Source organism: Monodon monoceros, unplaced genomic scaffold (assembly GCF_005190385.1).
Source record: "Monodon monoceros isolate NGI ecotype Baffin Bay Population unplaced genomic scaffold, NGI_Narwhal_1 Super_Scaffold_21, whole genome shotgun sequence".
NCBI lineage: Eukaryota > Metazoa > Chordata > Mammalia > Artiodactyla > Monodontidae > Monodon > Monodon monoceros.
Genome location: NW_021703778.1, coordinates 173843153 through 173860464, shown reverse-complemented (window position 1 = coordinate 173860464; position 17312 = coordinate 173843153). Strand labels below are relative to the sequence as shown.

Here is a 17312-nt window from a genome sequence, read left to right as displayed (position 1 = left end):
TTGGAGTTTTCTCTCTATCTTTGAAGTTCTGAAATGCCTCTAGGCTGGAGCATTGGGCACTGACTTGATGAACCCTTTCATATGGGAGGCATTTCTCAGGGAAACTTCTTATTCTATTCTTTTTGTCTGTTTTTCTTGGTATAACGTATGTATAGTAAAGTGCGTAAAATATACCAGCCTTAAGTGAACTGCTTGATTAATGTATATGACTTAAGGCCTGGGCTCAGATCATGGTTGAGCATGTTTCTTGTACCCCAGGAAGCTCCCCACTGTCGATTAGTTTTACTTGGTTTTCTGCTTCAGACAATTAGAATCACAGAGAATGTCCTTTTGGTGTGTGTATATCAGCAGTTTGTTTATTGCCACGTAGAATTTCATTTGTGAATATACCACAACTTATTTGTCTGCTTTTCCTATCCATGGACGTTTGGCATCTCCAATTTTGGCTGCCGTGTGTGTTCTTTTTTTTTTTTTTTAATACGTTTTTACATTCTTTATTTTTGACATTTATTTTTTTGGCTGCATTGGGTCTTAGTTGTGGCACACAGGATCTTTGTTGAGGTGTGCAGGATCTTTCTTTGTGGCGCTTGGGCTCTTCGTTGCGGCGCTGGACTTCTCTCTAGTTGCGGCACGTGGGCTCTGTAGTTTGCGGCGCATGGGCTCTGTAGTTTGCGGCACATGGGCTCTCTCGTTGAGGTGCACGAGTTCAGTAGTTGTGGCGTGAGGGCTTAGTTGCCCAGCAGCATGTGGGATGTTAATTCTCTGACCAGGGATCTACCCGAGTCCCCTGCATTGGAAGGCAGATTCTTTATCACTGGTTTCCTTTGCTGTGCAAAAGCTTGTAAGTTTGATTAGGTCCCATTTGTTTATTTTTGTTTTTATTTCTGTTGCCTTGGGAGACTGACCTAAGAAAACAGTGGTACAATTTATGTCAGAGAATGTTTTGACTATGATCTCTTCTAGGAGTTTTACGGTGTCATGTCCTTTATTTATTTATTTGGTCGTGCCGGGTCTTAGCTGTGGCAGCTCTTCGGCTCCTTAGTTGCGGCTCACCAGCTCCTTGGTTGCAGCATGCAGGCTCCCTAGCTGTGGCATGCAAACTCTTAGTTGTGGCATGCATGTGGCATCTAGTTCCCTGACTAGGAATCAAACCCAGGCCCCCTGCATTGGGAGCATGGAGTCTTATCCACTGCGCCACCAGGGAAGTCCCTATGGTGTCATGTCTTATGTTTAAGTCTTTAAGCCATTTTGAGTTTATTTTTGTGTATGGTGTGAGTGTGTGTTCTAACTTCATTGATTTACATGCATCTGTCCAACTTTCCCAGCCCCACTTGCTGAAGAGACTGTCTTTTTCCCATTTTATATTCTTGTCTCCTTTGTCAAAGATTAATTGACTGTAGGTGTATGGGTTTATTTCTGGGCTCTCTATTGTGTTCCATTGATCTGTAAGTTTGTTTTTGTACCAGTACCACACCATTTTGATTACTGTAGCTTTGCAGTATTGTCTGAAGTCTGGGAGAGTTATGCCTCCTGCTGTGTTGTTTTTCCTCAGGATTGCTTTGGCAATTCTGGGTCTTTTATGGTTCCATATAAATTTTTGGGTTATCTGTTCCTGTTCTGTGAAAAATGTCATGGGTATTTTGATAGGGATCACATTAAATCTGTAGATTGCTTTGGATAGTATTGCCATTTTAACAATATTAATTCTTCCAATCCAACAGCATGGGATATCTTTCCATTTCTTTGAATCCTCTTTAATTTCCTTTATTAATGCTTTATAGTTCTCAGCATATAAGTCTTTTACCTCCTTGATCAGGTTTATTCCTAGGTGTATATATATATATATTTTTTTTTTGGTGTTATTTTAAAAGGTATTGTTTTTTTTACATTCCCTTTCTGATATTTCATTGTTGGTGTAAAGAAATGTAGCCAATTTTTGATTGTTGGTCTTGTATCGTGCTACTTTGCTGAATTCATTTATTAGGTCTAGTAGTTTTTGTGTGGAGTCCTTAGGGTTTTCTATATATAGTATCCTGTCATCTGCATGTAGTGACAATTTTACTTCTTCCCTTCCAATTTGGATACGTTTTATTTCTTTTTCTTGTCTGATTGCTGTGGCTAGGACTTCCAATACTATGTTGAATAGAAGTGGTGAGAGTGGGCATCCTTGTCTTGTTTGAGATTTTAGCAGGAGGGCTTTTAGCTTTTCACTGTTGAGTATTATATTGGCTGTGGGTTTGTCATAAATGGCTTTTATTATGTTGAGATATGTTCCCTCTATTCCCACTTGGGTAAGAGTTTTGATCATGAATGGATGTTGAATCATGTCAAATGCTTTTTCTGCATCATTTGAGATGACCATGTGGTTTTGGACTTTTCTTTTGTTAATGTGGTGTATTATATCGATTGGCTTGCGAATGTTGAACCATCCTTGTGAACTTGGGATAAATCCCACTTGATCGTGGTGTATGATCTTTTTTATTTTTATTTTTTTTGTGGTACGCGGGCCTCTCACTGTTGTGGCCTCTCCCGTTGCGGAGCACAGGCTCTGGACGCGCAGGCTTAGCGGCCATGGCTCACAGGCCTAGCCGCTCTGCGGCATGTGGTATCTTCCCGGACCAGGGCATGAACCCGTGTCTCCTGCATCGGCAGGCGGACTCTCAATCACTGCGCCACCAGGGAAGCCCTGTATGATCTTTTTTATGTGTTATTGGATTCGGTTTGCTAATATTTTGTTGAGAATTTTTGCATATGTGTTCATCAGAGATATTGGCCTGTCATTTTCTTTTTTGGTGGTGTCTTTGTCTGGTTTTGGTATCAAGGTGATGTTGGCTTCAAAGAATGTCTTTGGGAGTGTTCCCTCCTCTTTATTCTTTTGGAAGAGTTTGAGAAGGATTGGTATAAATTCATCTTTGTATGTTTGGTAGAATTTGCTTATGAAGCCATCTGGTCCTGGAGTTTTGTTTGTAGGGAGGTTTTTGTTTTGTTTTGTTTTTTTAACAGATTCTATTTCACTTCTAGTGATTGGTCTGTTCAAATCATCTATTTCTTCTTGATTCAGTTTTGGTGGGCAGTATGTTTCTAGAAAGTTGTTCATTTCTTCTAGGTTGTCAAATTTGTTGCTGTATAGTTGTTCATAGTATTCTCTTATTTTTTGTTTTGTATTTCTGCGGTGTCAGGTGAGATTTCTCCTTTTTCATTTCTTATTATGTTTATCTGGGTTCTCTTTTCTTCTTGGTGAGCCTGGCCAGAGGTTTGCCAATTGTGTTTACCCTTTCAAAGAACCAGCTCTTGGTTTTACTGATTTTTTTCCCTATTTTTAAAAATCTCTATCTCATTTATTTCCTCCATGATCTTTATTATTTCCTTCCTTCTGCTGACTTTAGGTTTTGTTTGTTCTTCTTTTTCTGATTCTTTTAGGTGGTAGGTTAGGTTGTTTACTTGAGATTTTTCTTGTTTTTTGATGAAGACCTGTATTGCTATGAACTTCCCTCTAAGAATTGCTCATGCTGTATCCCATAGATTTTGTATGGTTGTGCTTTCATTGTTGTCTGTCTTAAGGTATTTGTAGCATGTTATTTAGTCTTCATGTAGTCTTTTTTTTTTTTTCTCATTTCTTTCCTGTGGTTGATGTCTAGTTTCATTGGCATTTTGGTCAGAGAAGATGCTTGAAATAATTCCTGTAGTTTTAAATTTGTTGAGGTTAGTTTTGTGCCCTAGTATGTGGTCAGTCCTAGAGAGTGTTCCATGTACGTTTGAAAAGAATGTGTATTCTGGTGGTTTTTTATTGGATGTAATGTCCTGAAAGTATCAATTAAGTCTAACTGTTGTATTATTTAGGACCTCTGTTGCCTTATTGATTCTCTGTCTGGAAGATCTGTCCATTGAATGAGTAGGATGTTAAAGTCTTCTACTATTATTGTATTCCTATCCTTGTCTGCCTTTATCTCTGTTAGTATTTGTTTTATGTATTTGGTGCTCCTATATTAGGTGCATATATGTTGATGAGTGTAAAATCCTTTTCTTTTATTGATCCTTTTATCATTATATAGTGTCCTTTATCTTTCCTCATGGCCTTTGTTTTAAAGTCTATTTTGTCTGATACGAATAGTGTGACTCCCACTTTTTTGTCATTTCAGTTTGCACGAAATGTCTTTTTCCATTCCCTCACTTTCAATTTGTGTGTGTCCTTTGCCCTAAAGTGGGTCTCTTGTAGGCAGCGTGTTATAGGCTCTTTTTTTTAAAAAAAAATTATTTATTTATTTTTGGCTGTGTTGGGTCTTTGTTGCTGCGCGTGGGCTTTCTCTAGTTGTGGTGAGCGGGGGCTACTCTTTGTTGCGGTGTGTGAGTTTCTCATTTCGGTGGCTTCTCTTGCTGTGGAGCACAGGCTCTAGGCGCGTGGGCTTCAGTAGTTGTGGCACATGGGCTCAATAGTTGTGGCTCACGGGCTTAGTTGCTCCGCAGCATGTGCGATCTTCCCGGACCAGGTCTCGAACCCGTGTCCCCTGCATTGGCAGGCAGATTCCTAACCACTGATCTACCACCAGGGAAGCCTGGCTCTTGTTTTTTTAAACTCCAGTCTGCCACTCTGTGTCTTTTGATTGGAGCATTCAGTCTATTGACATTTAAGGTAATTACTGATACCTATATATTTATTGCCATTTCAGACCTTGTTTTGCAGTTGATTCTTTGTTCTTTGTTCCTTTCTTTTTGTTTTTCTTTTTGTGGTTTGATGATTTCCTTTCATGCTTGTGTTCTTTTCGGTTTTGGTGAATCTGTTGTATATTTTTGATTTGCGGTTGCCCTGTTTTTCAAGTGTGTCAACGCCTTCTTATATCTGCTTGCTTTAGACTGATAGTCATATAGGCTTAAACACATTCCAAAAAAAAAGAAAAAGAAAAAGAATCTGCATTTTCTTACTGTCCTTCCCCGCATTTTATGATTTTGTTGTCCCTTTTTACATCTTCATGTTTATCCTTTTGTTGTTCCTTGTGTTTATCATTGCTTTCACAAATAGGTTTTTTTTTCTTTTTGATCTGTTAACTGGATAATTTAAGTAATTTACTGTCCAATTGTGATTTCCTCCTTCCTATATCTTCTTGCTTCTTTTCTATTTAGAGATGACCTTTCAATATTTCTTTCAGGATAGGTTTAGTAATTGTTGTATTCTTTTCATTTTTGCTTGTCTGAGAAATTCTTTATTTTTCCTATTCTAAATGATAATCTTGCTGGGTAGAGTATTCTACAGTAGGTTGCAGAGTTTTTTTCTTTCAAGACTTTGAATGTATTTTACCACTCCCTTCTGGCCTGCAGTGTTTCTGCAGAGAAATCAGCTGATAGCCTTATGGGAGTTCCCTTGTAATTAACTCTGTTTTTCTCTTGCTGCCTTTAGAATCCTCTCTTTATCTCTACATTTGTCATTTTCATTATAGTATTTCTTGGTGTATGTCTGTCTGGGTTCATCTTGTTTGGGACCCTCTATACTTCCTGTATCTGGATGTCTGTTTCCTGCTTTAGGTTTGGGAATTTCTCAGCCATAATTTCTTCAAACACATTCTTGGTCCCCTTTTCTCTTTCTTCTCCTTCTGGAATCCCTATTATGTGTACATTGGCTTGCTTTATATTATCCCATATGTCTCTTATATTGCTTTCATTCTTTTCATTTGGCTTTCTGTCTGCTGATTTGATTGGGTAATTTCCACTATTCTGTCCTCCAGGTCACTTATTCTTTCTTCTGCATTATTCATTCTGCTTTTCTGCCTTTAGCTCGGCTTTTGTCTCAGCAAATGAATTTTCTAATTTTTCTTTGCTCCTCTTTATAGTTCTAGTTCCTTTTTACAGTAATCTGCATTTCTGTCAATAGCCTTTCTTAATTCTTTCAGTATTTTCATCACTGACTTTTTGAACCTGGTGTCTGTTAGACTGAATAGGTTTCACTGCTCTTTCAGGGGAGTTTTCTTGGTATTTTAAGTGAGAGTGCTTCCTCTGCGTCTTCATTTTGTTTATGTTTCTCTTTTTTTTTTTTTTTTTTTTTGCGGTACGCGGGCCTCTCACTGTTGTGGCCTCTCCCGTTGCGGAGATGCGCAGGCTCGGCAGCCATGGCTCACGGGCCCAGCTGCTCCGCGGCATGTGGGATCTTCCTGGACCGGGGCACGAACCCGTGTCCCCTGCATCAGCAGGTGGACTCTCAACCACTGCGCCACCAGGGAAGCCCTGTTTGTGTTTCTCTTACTCTGTGAGTTCAGGAGAAACAAATCTCTACTGTCGTCCCGGAGGGCTGTGTATATGCCGACGCGTCTCTGTGTAGCTTGTGTGGGTTTCATATGTTTTTGGCGTGAGGGCTGTTCTTGCTTTGGACGCTTGCTGTCTCCTTCTTCAGCATGTGCCGGCCTTTATCCCCTTGAGAGGGGCGTGCGGGTGCATGGCCCACGCTCATGCTCCCGGGGGGGCAGGGCAGCGGTTGGCTTCTGGTCATGGGTCCCTGGTGGAGGCAGCTGGCTGCACGTACTCTGGGGAGACGGGGCAGTGGTTGGCGCCAGGAAGGTGGGGGCAGTGACCTGCACCTGCTCACAGGACCCTCGGCAGCACTGGCCCGCACTGCCTCTGAAGTCTGAGATGGCAGCAGCGACTAGCGCCCGCCCCTAGAGCTCTTGCAGGCGGTGCCCTGCCGCGTGAGAGCATGGAGAAAGAAGCTCCTATGGTGGGCCCGTTCCTCTCCTTGTGTGCCCCCCAACAGTGATGCCCTGCCTCTCTGGCAGGCCCAGTCTTCTTCCTGGACTCCCTCATTTGTGGCGCACCACACCCCAGCCCCCTCAGGCTGTCTTCGTGCAGCCAAGCCCGGTCCTCTCCCCAGGGTCTGACCTCCAAAGCCCAAGCCTCAGCCCCCAGCCCCCACCGGTCCCAGTGGATGGGCGGGCGTCTCAGACTGTGGAGTGCCTGTCGGCACCGATCCTCTGTGCAGGTCTCTCTCTGCTCTGCGCTCCCCTCTGTCCTGACAGATCTCCCCACCAGTGAGGGGACTTCCCATGTGTGGAAAGCTTTCCTCTTTCACAGCTCCCTCCCAGGGCAGAGGTCCTGTCCTGATTCCCTTCTCTCTTTCTTTTTTCCCTTTTTTTTTGTCCTACCCAGTTACGTGGAGATTTTCTTGCCCTTTTGGAGGTCTGAGGTCTTTTGCCAGCATTCAGTAGATGTTCTGTGAGAGTTCCACAGGTAGATGTATTTTTTATTTTTAAAAATTTTTTGCCGCACCTCGCAGCATGTGGGATCTCAGTTCCCTGACCAGGGATCGAACCCGCGCCCCCTGCCGTGGAAGCGCAGAGTCTTAACCACTGGACCGCCAGGGAAGCCCCTGTAGATGTATTTTTGATGTATCTGTGGGAGGTGAGCTCCGCGTCCTACTTCTCCACCATCTTGATCTGCTCCCTCGAGGTTTGCATTTTTCACTGTGGATATCCAGTTACAACACCATTTGTCAAAGAGACCATTCTTTCCTAGTCAATTGCATTGGTCCATTTGCCATAAATAAAGTGACCGTAGACGGAGGAGTCAATTCCAGACTCTGGTAAGACACCACAGACACACTCTGTAACTGCTGTCGGTTGGTCTGTCTGTCCTGAGCTAGTGCTACATTGTCCTGATCACTGGGCATTCCAGTGATAACGTGGTGGTGTGAGTTCTCCAGCTTCGTTGTTGTTCTTCGAGATTGTCTTGGCTGTTCTAGCTCCTTTGCGTTTCAAAATAAATGTTAGAATCAGCTTGTTGGTTTCCACAGGGAAACCTGCCGGTTTTTTGATTGGGATTTGCATTGAATCTATAGATCAATTTGTGGAGAATTGTTTCGTTTACTTATGAAATCTAATAGTTTATAAATTCTCTCCTTCATTAACACTCATGTGGTCTGGGACTAGACATTATTGCTTCTTCCTTTCCCGTCTTTATGGTCATCATTTATTTTCAGGGCTTTGTTACATTTTTATTGCTGTGTGTTGCTACACTCTCCAGGGAGGTGCTGAATAGAATGGTGGGATTGGGTGTTCTTGTCTGATTCCTGGCAGTGATGGGAAGTGGTCAGTATTTCTCTGTTATTGAGAATGATGTTAGCATTTTGTCACATGCTTCTTTGTATTATTGAAATGATTATATATATTTTCTGTTAATTTTGTTATTGTAATTAATTACACTGATTGATTTTGTGAATGTGAAGCTCACCCCACATTTCTGGAATAAATCTCATTGGGTCTCGATGCATTGTTCTTTTTTTTGTTCTCTGTAAGAGCTATGTGTGATTTGCCTGTTTCTTCTTTAAATGTGTGGAAGAATTTACTAGTGAAGCCATCTGGGCTTTGAGTTTTCCTTGTAAGGAGATTTTAATTACAGATACATTTCTTTAACAGGACAATTTTAAATAGGATTTTACTGGGACCACTTAGGTTTTCTATTTCTTGTCAGTTTTGGTAAGATGTGCTTTTCAATTTAATATCTGTTTCAGTAATTCAAATTCAGATTTGTTGTCATAGTCTTTCATAATATACTCTTATGCTTTTAATGTGTTTCCCAGATTTTTAGTGATGTTCTCCTTTTATTCCTGACATTAGTAATTTATGCTTTATCCCTTTTTCTCTTGATTGATCTTGCTAGGAATTTATCAATTTAGCAATTGTGTTAATCTTTTCAAAGAGTGAATTTGGCTTTGTTGATCTTCTGCTGTCTGTTTGCTATTTGATTGGGTTCTGCTCTTTATTATTCTCTTTCTTCCACATCTTCTGTGTAGTTCATTATTCTTTTTTGGCTTCTTAAGTTGGAAACTTCATCAGTTTTTCAGGCTTTCTTTTTCTAATATTTGTATTTAAGCTGTACATTTCTCTAAGCTTTGGTCTAGCTGTAACCTCCAAGTTTTGAGATAGCTATTTCTTTTTTTGTTTTTTGTTGTTGTTGTTGTCGTCGAAGTATAGTTGATTTACCATGTTGTGTTACAGATAGCTATTTCTCCTTTTAGTTCTGTGGGTTTTTTAAAAGTTTTTATTTAAAATAATGTCAGACCTGCAGACTTACAGCAGAGTTGCAGATATAGCACCCTGAGCATTCCGGTCCCCAGCTTTCCCGGTAACACACACATGGTCCATAACCTTGGCACAGTGATCCATGCTGAGAAGGTGTGGCACGTGGCACAGGGCTGCTGACGACGCTGCACACCTGGCTCCCTGTCCCAGTCTGCCCACTCATGCCCTCTCTGCTTCAGGGTCCAGTCAGGGCCCCCGGGCTGCATGTAGCCTCGCCTTCCATAGTCTCCTCCCATCTGTGACAGTTTCTCCCAACCTGGACACACGGGAAGAATCCTGGGTGGGTGTTTTATAGAAGATTCCTCAGTTTGAGTTTGCTGTGGATTCTGGGGGGAGATCCCACAGAGACATGGCGCCTTTCTCTTTGCCCCATAGCAGGGCTACCTCAGGTCATGTGACTTGGCACTGGTGATGTTGGCCTAGAACACTGCCAGAGTCCTCCACAAAATGTCTCACGTGTTTCTTTTCCATCCTCTGTCCCTTAGAAGCAACTCACTGAGTCCAGCCGCACTCAGAAACGGGAGGGAAACTGAGTCCACCTCTCCGGGGAGGGGGGATGTTAATGTGCACATGTTACTGGAAGATTGCAGGGAGGAACTTAGTGGCTGTGCAATAACCTGCTTCTCCCTGAAGCCTTGCCTGCTGCTCCCAGTGGCCCTCAGCAGATCTTTCCTGCAGCAGCGCCTTTTGTGCTAAGGCCCTCATCCCCGCACCGTTTTAGTCTTCGGAATTCTGTCAGGTAGCATTGTCCCTTTCCTGTTAGTTCTGTCAAGTTTTACTTTGTATGTTTTGAAGGTAAGCTATTAAGTACATACTGTTGCCCACCTTCAAATACAACAGCCAGTTATGTTACCAGCAACATGAGTTTACTCGGGAGAGGCAGGGGAATTACAGTTCGGGACCCGCAAGCTATGGCAAACCACAGGCATCCTGCAACAATGGAGAGGAGCCTTATTTTGGGGGGGGGGGCGCGGGGGAAGGAGGAAGTTGGGCGGGACTGCTTTGAAGGTTTTCCAGTCTCCATTGGAGGAAAGTGAGAGTTTAGGGTGGTGGCGGTTTCTCATTGGCTGGGCTGTTGCTGGGCCGGGAGAAAATCTTCCTTCCTCTTCCCGGGGCAGCGCACCAGCTTCTTCCTGCCCAGAAGCGCAAAGCAAGCTGGGAAGGAGGGCCTGGTGTGGGAGCGCCCCCTTCAGGGCTTCCTGCCTCCGTTTTAAGCGAGGTTGCCCTTATTAATTTCCACACTGTAGGATTGTTATTTCTTCCTGTGGTGTTCATATGTTCTTATCACATGCCCTCTTTATTTCTAATAATCCTTCTTGCCTAAAAGTCTGCTCCCTGTCTGGAGGGGGAGGCCTGCCCATATCAGCTGTGAGCCTCCCTCTGTGGTTTGTCACCTGGCAGCTGCCCTTCTCCTTTGGGGCTGCATTCTGGGAGGGTCCCTTCCTCCAACTCCTAGCTCTCTTTTTATTTTTATTTATTTATTTATAAATTTATTTTATTTACTTATTTTTGGCTGCGTTGGGTCTTCGTTGCTGCACTTGGACTTTCTCCATTTGCAGCGAGCAGGGGCTATTTTTTGTTGCGGTGCGTGGGCTTCTCACTGCGGTAGCTTCTCTTGTTACGGAGCACGGGCTCTCGGCGCACGGGCTTCAGTAGTCGTGGTGCACAGGCTCAGTAGTTGTGGCTTGCGGGCCCTAGTGCACAGGCTCAGTAGTTGTGGCACATGGGCTTAGTTGCTCCACTGCATGTGGGATCTTCCTGGACCAGGGCTCGAACCCGTGTCCCCTGCATTGGCAGGCGGATTCTTAACTGCTGTGCCACCAAGGAAGCCCCGGACTGTGTCTTTTTAATTACAGCCTATTCATACATTTCTATGAATCGGCATCTTTCTAATATTTTGAGGTTATGATGGGGCTTGCCAAGCTCTCTTCTGTTAGCAGTCTGCTTGTGGAGCTTGGTGTTTCTCCCTCTTCATGTTGGCGTTTTCTACAGATTCTCAGTTGTTAGTTCATGTTTATACGAATGTGGGTCTTAAATTGAACTCTTTACATCTGTCGCCCACCTGGGGCACCCATTGGCTTCTGAGTGCCCCTGGATGTGACCATGGGAGTGGCTTCTAGTGTGTCGCTGCGTGGGGACGGGTGTGGCATGCTAGTGCACCGTGAGTCAGGCCAGCTGCACAGGCCTGGCTGGCGCTCTGAAGGTCCTTCCGGCCCGAGGGAGGCTTCGGGGGGAAGCCCTGTGATGTCGTGGCTTAGCTTCCTGAGCTGGGCCAGGTTAGACCCTCCTTCCACATGTTCCCGGGGCACTTGCCTGCCCGCATGCTGCTCTGTGTTCATTCTCGTGCTCTCTGCCGTCACCACCGTCCTGGAAGGATGCTGTTTGGCCACCGTCTCGAAGGGAGAAGCAGGCCTTATTTTTACAAAATGTCAAAAATTTGAACACCCTATGTACTCGTGCGTTGCCTTTTTGCATTCATTTACTATTCCAAGGAGAGGAAGCTGTGGTTGGCTAATCAGGAGTCTGTTTTACATGAGTTTGCATTTGTTAATAACATCTTCGTGCATTTAAAAGCTGCACACATGGCTGCGTCATATGACTTGTTCAGTCTGCCAATTGCGCTGCTGAACTTGCGTGAATTAAAAACTCATTTGGGGGGGTGGGGAGTAACTGCCAGTGGGTACAGGGTTTCCTTTTGGGTGATGAAAATGTACCAAGGTGTGGTGAGGGTTGCACAACTCCGTGAACACACTAAACCACTCAGCCTATGAACATTTCAAGTGGGCACATGTCACAGTGCGTGAGTTACATTGCAATAAAGATGTTACAACTTACTGTAATAACTTCAAGCCCCCCAAGCTGCTGGGGGGCCCTGGCCCATGGTGTGGGGGGTGGGGTGGGTCCTGGCGTCTGTGAGCTCCTCTGGGGAGCACCTCTCTCTCACCTTCCGTTGCAGGAGCTCCTAAACGCGCACTGAGGAGCTGGCTGGGAGCGAGCCCCCGGCATTAGCAGGTCTCCCATCCGCCGCCCCGTTTACCTCCGAGCTGGCTGGGCTGCGGGGTGGACCGCGTTTGTCTGTCTGGTGTGTCTGGCGTGAGAGCATGCAGTGCTGATGGGGAGCTAGTGCCCAGCCTCCCTGTCTTTCTGTCCAGATGGTCAGTATGTCGGCTGTTCCCCGGACTCGGCTCTGGCGCGGCGAGCGTGATCCCTTGTCACTGCAACCTGACCAGAGGCCTCAGAGCTGTGTGGGCTCCAGGCGAGCTTTGCCGGGGGTCGAGGGAGCAGGGCCACAAAGGGCAGGGACGCTTCTGGGACATGCTGACTGCCAGATGCCACGGCCGTCAGGCCCGTCCCTGGGCTGCCAGCCTGCGTGCCTGTGGCCGGCTCCCCGGGGCGCTGGCTCCCTGGGTGCCCACCTTTGGCCGGCGGTCAGTGTTGGCGTGTGTGGGGTGTGTGGGCCATACCGTCAGCGGCCGAGGCTGGAGGAGGAGACCACACAGCCCTCGCTTCCCTGAGCCCATGGTCCTTGTCAAAGAGCGCAGCGGAATCGGCTCTTAGCTCTTTGTGGGCTGAGGTCCCTGGCCCAGCGTAGGGCGGCCTTCGCCAGAGGAGAGAGGGTCTCGGGTGCCGAGGACACTGGGTGGAACTGGAGTCTGTGCTGGGACCTGTCTGCTCGCTGTACCAACACAGCACATGGAGGTGGGTGTGGGCTGGGCCTGGAGCAGAGACGTAGGAAGCTGTGGGCGCGCCGGCTCACAAGGGCAACGCGCTGCCGCGTGCGGGATGGCCCACGATGACCCGCTGGTGTGTGGGCAGCATGTCTGCTTCCTCTCTTGCTGCCGTCTTTTGGCCCATAGCTTCTGAGATGGCCTTGCTTCATTAAGAGGTGTGGACGCAGACTGTGGCCCGGGTCAGCTGACATCCTGGTCGTGCGAGGGCCCGCGCCCCTCCCTCCCCGAATCTGCCTGTGCTGTCCGTGGCCTCACTGAGGCTGGCGTGGGGGCCTTAGGGAAGGCTGGGTGGGCGTGACCCACCCCCTGGCTCTGGGAGCAGGAGGCAGAGCCTGGGGAGCTCACCCACGGGGAGGGGGCGTTTGAGGTTGAGTGTGTGGAACTTGCTGGCCATATTGTTTAATGGTGTTCAGCACCAGGCTGGCCGGCCTGCACAGAGCCCTTTCCAGACACTCTGAGCTCAGGGCCCTTGAGAAGGGCCCTTGCCCCCTGGGCCTGATGCCACTCCAGCCTGGAGGAGAGCGTCTCACAGCACGTGAAATAATAGGAAATTTGCATCCAGTGTCCATACATAAAATTTTACTGGAACCCATGCAAAAAGTGAACTTAAAAGTGTAAAAGGAAAAGGGTAGATCTTCACTTTCCATCTTCAGTTGCTGAGGCGGTCGTGTGACCCTTTTATTTTTAACAAAGTTGTCAGTTAACGGACGGTTGGGAACCCGCGGTAACGTTTCATGTTGTGTCCTAGGGAGGCGTCAGATCCATCACCTGGGGAACCAGCTGCAGCTGAACCAACACTGCCTGGACACAGCCTTCAACTTCTTCAAGATGGCCGTGAGCAAGCACCTGACCCGTGGCCGGAAGATGGCCCACGTGATCGCGGCCTGCCTCTACCTGGTGTGCCGGACGGAAGGCACCCCGCGTATCCTTTGGTTTGGGGACCTCTTGGAGGACCCCATCTTGGCTCTTGGTCAGCCTCCCTCTGCTGTCGGGCTCTGTGTCCCAGTAGCTTAGTGTTTGTGTTTGATTGGAGCACCTTGTTGGATTAACCGTCTGGACGGATAGGAGACTTTCACAGATTGAGGAGCTGGGCAGCTTGGTGCCCGTCCCCCCTCGGCCCCTGGGGAGGACTCTTCAGCATCTTCCCGTGGTTGGCCAGTTGTAGCCAGGCCGGTGTCCCGAGGGGCTGCTGACCTCGTCCCCTCCTCGCCAGCCCTGCCTTCTCCGAGAGCACGGTGCTCTGCTCTCCCCTTGTGCCTGGACGGTGGGGCGCCCTCGGCTGCCCTGCAGGCGTTTGCGTGTGTCGGGAATTCTGTCCATCGCGCCTTCCTGAAGAGGGCCTTCTGGGGCTTTCTGGCCCCTCCACTTGGCCTCTGCTCTCGCTGCCTCCTCGTGTCTCTTTTCCCCTCGCCTCTCCTTGCAGGACCCACGCTCCTGGCCCTGTGTCCTCGTCCTTATGTGACAGCACGTGCCCCGTGGCTTCTGAGAACGGGCGCCTCTGAGCATCTGACCCCCTGTGGTCTTCCTTCTGCCCAAGCTTTGGGGATAGTCTGGCAGGATTCTGGGCTGCAAATTGGTCTCCCCAGCATTTGGACAGTGGTGCCCATAGTCTCCCTGTGTCCCGCGCGCCTTTGGGACTGGTGGATGCCCTGGTTCGGGGTCCTCTGTGTGGGACGCTGCGTTGCTCTCCAGGCTGTAGCACCTCCTGTTTGTCTTCAGGCTCAGAGGTCCATGTGCGGTGCCCCCAGCGGCCTTTCCCCCGCGGCCTCCCGTCTCCGGCTTCTGGAGTCACTGTGGCTTCTCCCTTTGTGTCTTCTTTGTTCACTCTGCTGCCCTGCTGACCTGTCTTCTGGTCTCCTTTCCTGTTTCCCACTTACTTACCTTCTGCTTTGAGAGAGTTTATCTTCCAGCCAGGCCTGCGTTTCTGCTTTCATGGTTTCAGCTGGAGCAGCTCCGTGTTATCCGCACCCTTCCTTGTGAGGCGGTCCTGCGAGGCTCTCGTGGGAGCCACGGCGTCTGGTCTCTCGTGGGAGCGGTGGCCTCTTTGAGCTATCTCCTCCCCTGCTGTTCCTTCCGTGTGCCGCGCAGGCTTTCCCCGATGGCGGGTGGCCTGGCCGTCGCCCCCGTTTGCATGGAGTGCTGGAAGGGTCCTCGAGACAGTGTGCGTGGGTGGGCGACCCTCAATATCAGAATCTTTCACTAAAATGTCTTTCAGTTTTTGAAAGGTACCGTTTCAGCATAAAAGGAGCGTTTGTTGCTTGAAGGGATGAAGCTGCGCGCCCTGGCGGCCCCACGAGGTGGCGCAGTAGAGCTCCGTCCGTGGTCACCGCCTTGCCCCGCAGCGAGGCCTGCCCCGCCCTGGCTCGGGCGGGGTGGGGAGCCGGGGCGGGCTGCAGGGAGGTGCGGGGCGCTCGGGTCAGGGCCCCGCTCTGCCTCCGAGCGTGGCCCGAGCCGGAGCCGCGGGGGCCGCAGGGGCGGTCGGGGAGCGGACACAGGTGTACGGGCGGGCGGGGCTTTGGAGGCGGCTGCTCCATTCCCCGCCTCGCGCTCCTCCCGCCCCCCTGGGGCGAAGGGGCGGGCATCTCATCCAGGGGGTCCAGACCTGGCCCCGCCCCCGGGTGGAGGAGAGTGAGCGGGCCCAGCAGCCCCGCCCCTCCGGCCCACAGCAGCCCCGGCTCGCCCACACCCGAGGGGTGGGTGCCTCCCACATGGTGGAGCGGCGTGCCGCCTGCAGAGGAACGTGACCCTGGATGCGGCGCGGCGCCCCGTGGAGGAGCCGCACTGGAGGCCGCACGTTGTGTGATTCCCTGAACACCAAACGTTCAGATGAGGCAGATCCAGACAGAGCAGATCCGTGGGTGCCGGGGACTGGGGGTGGTGACGGGGGTGGGGTGGGGGTAGGGGCGGTTCTTTTTGAGGGATAAAAATGTCCTTAAGTTAGATTATGGTGATGTTTGCATAGCTCTGTAAATAGACTACGAGCCATTGAAATGTACATCTTGAACAGGTGCATTTGTGGCCCTGACTTTGACCTCGTGAAGCTGTTGAAGATGAGACAGCAGTGTGCGGGGAGTCCAGCGCTCTGGCCGCTGGGCCTGCCGGTGGTCCCCTCAGGATGGCCGTTTGGGGGCGGCGGGGGGGGGGGCACAAGTGTGACACGGTCTTCTCTGTCCTCTTCTGGTTGACGACACTCCCCTGCCCCCATCCCCCAGCGGGGTCCGCAGACTTGTCCGACGCCCACCAGTGCCACCTCCTTTCCTTCCACGTAAATTCCAAGCCCCTAGAGCACATCTGAAGGCTTCATTCACTCTCCTCTCCTTGCCCCAGCTGCCCTCCTGTTTCTGCTGCCTGGGGCTGCACCGGCCCTGCAGACAGCACCTCCCCGCCCCCCCCCCCCCCCCCCCACCGACCCACAGAAGGTAAAGCCGTCGCTGGGGCAGGCTGAGGAGAGACCTGCTCTCTAGACCGTCCGTCCCTGGGTGGGCATTTGGCAGAAACTTTCAGGCTGTGAGCAGACACCCCTGTTGCTGCCAGGCCGGTGACCCAGCCAGCGCATCTTCCCGAGCTGTGTGTCCAGATTGTTACTGCAGCTTTTTAAAAATTTATTTATTTATGTATTTTAAAATATTTATTTATTACTTATCTGTTTTGGCTGTACCAGGTCTTAGTTGCAGCACGTGGGATCTTCAGTGTGGCATGTGGGATCTTTAGTAGCATCGTGCGAACTCTTAATGGTGGCATGCATGCGGGATCTAGTTCCCAGAGCAGGGATCGAACCCAAGCCCCTTGCATTGGGAGCGCAGTCTTAACTACTGGACCACCAGGGAATCCCCCCCCTTTTATTTTTTCAACATAGGCCATCTTCAAAGTCCCTATTGAATTTGTTACAATATTGCTTCTGTTTTATGTTTTGATTTTTTTGGCCTTGAGGCATGTGGGATCTTAGCTCCCTGACCAGGGATTGAACCTGCACTCCCTGCATTTGAAGGCAAAGTCTTAACCACTGGGCCGCCAGGGAAGTTATTTATTTATTTATTTAATTGCACTGGGTCTTAGTTGTGGCAGGCGGGCTCCTTAGTTGTGGCTCGTGGGCTCCTTAGTTGTGGCTTGCCAGCTCCTTAGTTGCAGCACGTGGGCTCCTTAGTTGTGGCATGTGAACGTTTAAGTTGCGGCATGCATGTGGAATCTAGTTCCAGGACCAGGGATCGAACCCGGACCCCCTGTATTGGGAGCGTGGAGTCTTATCCACTGTGCCACTAGGGAAATCCCACCACAACTTTTCGTGAAACACATCCATGGGAGGTGTGTTTTTGCCCACAGCTATTTTTTAAGTCTTTGGTCTTTATTGGGTTCCAGCCGAACTACCAGCAGGCCTGTGTATGAGCAGGTGAGCCCTAGCAGTGGTCTAGGCCAGGAGGCTGCTGTCACCTGTCACCCTTTCTGTGTGGAGCGTGCCCACGGCCACAGCCGTGTCCTGCCCACCGTGACCTTCAGATCTTCTTCTCTCCCAGGCTTCAGACAC

At 48.9% G+C, this 17312-nt stretch overlaps 1 protein-coding gene across 3 annotated transcripts in view; it reads left to right on the top strand.

Moving 5' to 3' along the window:
• The window catches only part of BRF1 (BRF1 RNA polymerase III transcription initiation factor subunit), a 71673-nt gene that overhangs the window by 13273 nt on the left and 41088 nt on the right, over nucleotides 1-17312 (top strand). For all 3 annotated transcript variants that reach the window (XM_029238951.1, XM_029238950.1, XM_029238949.1), the window contains exon 3: nucleotides 13539-13712. In XM_029238951.1, coding sequence (XP_029094784.1) covers nucleotides 13539-13712 — 174 coding nt within the window. The remainder of the gene's footprint in view (nucleotides 1-13538; nucleotides 13713-17312) is intronic.